Source organism: Meleagris gallopavo, chromosome 15 (genome assembly GCF_000146605.3).
Source record: "Meleagris gallopavo isolate NT-WF06-2002-E0010 breed Aviagen turkey brand Nicholas breeding stock chromosome 15, Turkey_5.1, whole genome shotgun sequence".
Taxonomy (NCBI): Eukaryota; Metazoa; Chordata; class Aves; order Galliformes; family Phasianidae; genus Meleagris; species Meleagris gallopavo.
This window is the reverse complement of record NC_015025.2, coordinates 17,315,840-17,318,593: the sequence shown is the minus strand read 5'-3', so window position 1 is coordinate 17,318,593 and position 2,754 is coordinate 17,315,840. Positions and strand designations below refer to the sequence as shown.

The 2,754-nt window shown below is 42.0% G+C and overlaps 1 protein-coding gene across 1 annotated transcript in view; it reads left to right on the top strand.

Annotated features, from left to right (window-relative positions):
- The window catches only part of TXNDC15 (thioredoxin domain containing 15), a 4,758-nt gene extending 2,004 nt beyond the window's left edge, over positions 1 to 2,754 (top strand). The window contains exons 2-5 of the mRNA XM_031555685.1: positions 5 to 112; positions 766 to 929; positions 1,464 to 1,594; positions 2,298 to 2,754. Of these exons, the coding sequence (XP_031411545.1) occupies positions 5 to 112; positions 766 to 929; positions 1,464 to 1,594; positions 2,298 to 2,494 (600 nt within the window). The 3' untranslated portion in view covers positions 2,495 to 2,754. The remainder of the gene's footprint in view (positions 1 to 4; positions 113 to 765; positions 930 to 1,463; positions 1,595 to 2,297) is intronic.

Sequence of the window (2,754 nt, the reverse complement as noted above, 5' to 3'; positions counted from 1 at the left end):
CGAGGAGCCCAACGGCACTGCCGAGAGCGTGAAGGCCCCCAAGGTGAGCTGCGAGGAGAGGAACGTTACTGGTATCAGCAACTTCACGGTGCAGATCCTGAACGTGTCCCAGGTGAGCGGCCCGCGGCATCGTGCAGCTCTGCATATCGGGGGTGGGAAGCGTTGGTCTGTGTGTGCGTTTGTGTCTTTTAGTGCTTGATCTGGCGAGTGTCTTTGTGTAATGGGGAAAGCTTAAGCAAAGGTGTTCGTTGCATCGTTATGAGCTGGAACAAATGGAAGAACAGCTCAGTCCACAAGTACGTGTGTCTCGTGTGTGCACTTGTGGTGAATTGCCAGCCTTAATGCTGTATAGATCCGTATCTCTAGGGTTGTTTGTGGCACTTACAGGCAATACCAGTTACTGTATCTAGTGTGGCTCTTGTAATAGAGATGGTGGTTTTTCTGGAGGGGGATTGTGTTGTAATTTTCTTATTTTTAGTAATTGTTTTAAAATAACCTTTGAAAAGGTTAAACACACTGCCGTTTCTTTCAAAAGGGTTAAGCAAAGATGTTTCTACTTGATAAACATCATCAACTGTCTAATTAATAGCCTGGTCTGGTGGTTGGCATCCCTGCCCATGGCAGGAGGGTTAAAACTAGATGATCATTACGGTCGTTTTCAACGCAGGCCATTCTGTGAGATGATTCTATGATTGCTGAGTGATGCATTCCTATGTAGGACAACTTAACAAAATGTTTGCCCGTGTCTGTTATGCTCTCTCTAAGGATCTGATGGAGTTCTTAAACCCAAACAGCAGTGACTGTACGTTGGTCCTTTTCTATACGCCATGGTGCCGCTTTTCCGTAAGCCTGGCACCTCATTTCAACTCTTTACCTCGAGCGTTTCCCATTCTTCGCTTCCTGGCACTGGATGCATCACAGCACAGCAGGTAGTTTACACTTCCTGTGCTCTGGTCTCAGTTTATTTACAATAGCAAGTTGTGTGTTTTAAAAACAGCAGTGTTTTTTAATGGTTTATTATAAGTAGTTGTGTCTGTTTTCTTTTTGACTATAATGTTTCCGCATTTTCTTTCTCTTGACAACTTTACAGGAAGGAAATGCTACTCTGTTGGTAGCTTACTTGGCCTGGAAATTGTGTTCTGTTATCTGACTTTCGGGTATCACAATTCTGAGGAGTGCTAAATATTCATTCACCTTATGCATATCCTTGGATAACAAAACCTGGTTCCATACAGCACTTGTGTGTATGGAGAAGAAACATCCACTTCTGAATGTCATATAATTAACATAATTGATAAAGCAGTAGTAAGCATCCCTAGTACCACAAAAAGTGGCTGCTTATTATTTTCTTATAAAGTGACTCATTTAGTGAAGCTGACACTTGCTGTGTCGTGGCTGCCTTTGTTCTTTTCTTCACTGGATTTCTTTTCCTTCATGGCCTGTTTGTGCTTTGTGTTCTCCAGCTTATCAACTCGGTTTGGAACTGTGGCTGTACCCAATATCCTCCTTTTCCAAGGTGCTAAACCTATGGCTAGATTTAATCATACAGACAGAACGCTGGAAACACTGAAAGACTTCATTTTTAATCAAACAGGTATGTAAAGCAGCACTGAAGTATCAATAGGAAGAACAAGTTGGCTTTTAGCTCCATACACAGCTTTCCTCTTATTATTATTCTTTATTCCTCTTACGTTGTTATTTAATGTGAATCTGATTAAGACCCTGAGAGAATCCAGCAGAGATTTGCTGCAGGAACTGAGTTTTGAGGCATGGTGAAACCAGAAACTGACTGGGCTGCTTTTGCAATGTAGAAGGAAACAGTGGGGTTTAAGGTAGAAGGATTGGGTGCATCTTCATGCCCAAATCTTTCATTTGGGAGTGGGGGAACCTTGGGAATGTTGCCAGTGCCATGCAAGGCTGAGAGCAGCTGGAGAATAAAACAAAACAAAAAAAAAAAACATGCACAGGTGTATGAGAGCCTTCATAAGAGGCCAGAAATGCTTGTATTTCCAAATACAGCAGAGATGCTTGAAATACAACCCCACAAACTTAGAAAAAAATTGTGTGAAGGACAGAACAATGCTTTTCCTGTTATTAAGCTGTGCATATACCTTGATTGCTGTTCAGTTTTCCATAAACAAACTATATACTAGACATATTAAAATCTAAGAACCAGCTCAACAAACACTTAGGTCTGTCTGTATGTGTGCCTTAGAGAGGAACAGAGCTGCAAAGACAAAGAACTTCTCTGTGTTTAATGGCCGTTACTGGTGTTGATGAAGGATGTTCTTTTCCAGGTATAGAAGCTAAAAATGATGTGACTGTGACAGAGGAAGACTGGAAGGGGCCTCTGCCCAGCGTTCTGACAAAAGGAGTAGACTGGCTGCTCGTGTTTTCCGTGCTGTTTCTGGCCAGCTTTATCATGTATGCTACCATTCGGACTGAGAGCATTCGGTGGCTGATCCCAGGGCAGGAGCACGAACACCAAGAGTGATTGGAGGTGCTGAAGCAGGGACACAATTTCCTGTGTGTAAAGCAGGTGTCGTGCGGAGTGGAAGTACTTAAGAATGAACTGTTGGATTTGTTGGTTGTAATTTATAATGTTGATGGAAAATTAGCTTTATTTACCAACTACTGAATTTTTATAAAGTGAACTGAGGCAAAAAGAGTGGTGAGTAAACTACTGTGGAGAAACAAGAACTAAATAAGTATTTATTAAAGTGCTCTGACCTGTTTGTTTCTCGTGGACCTTAA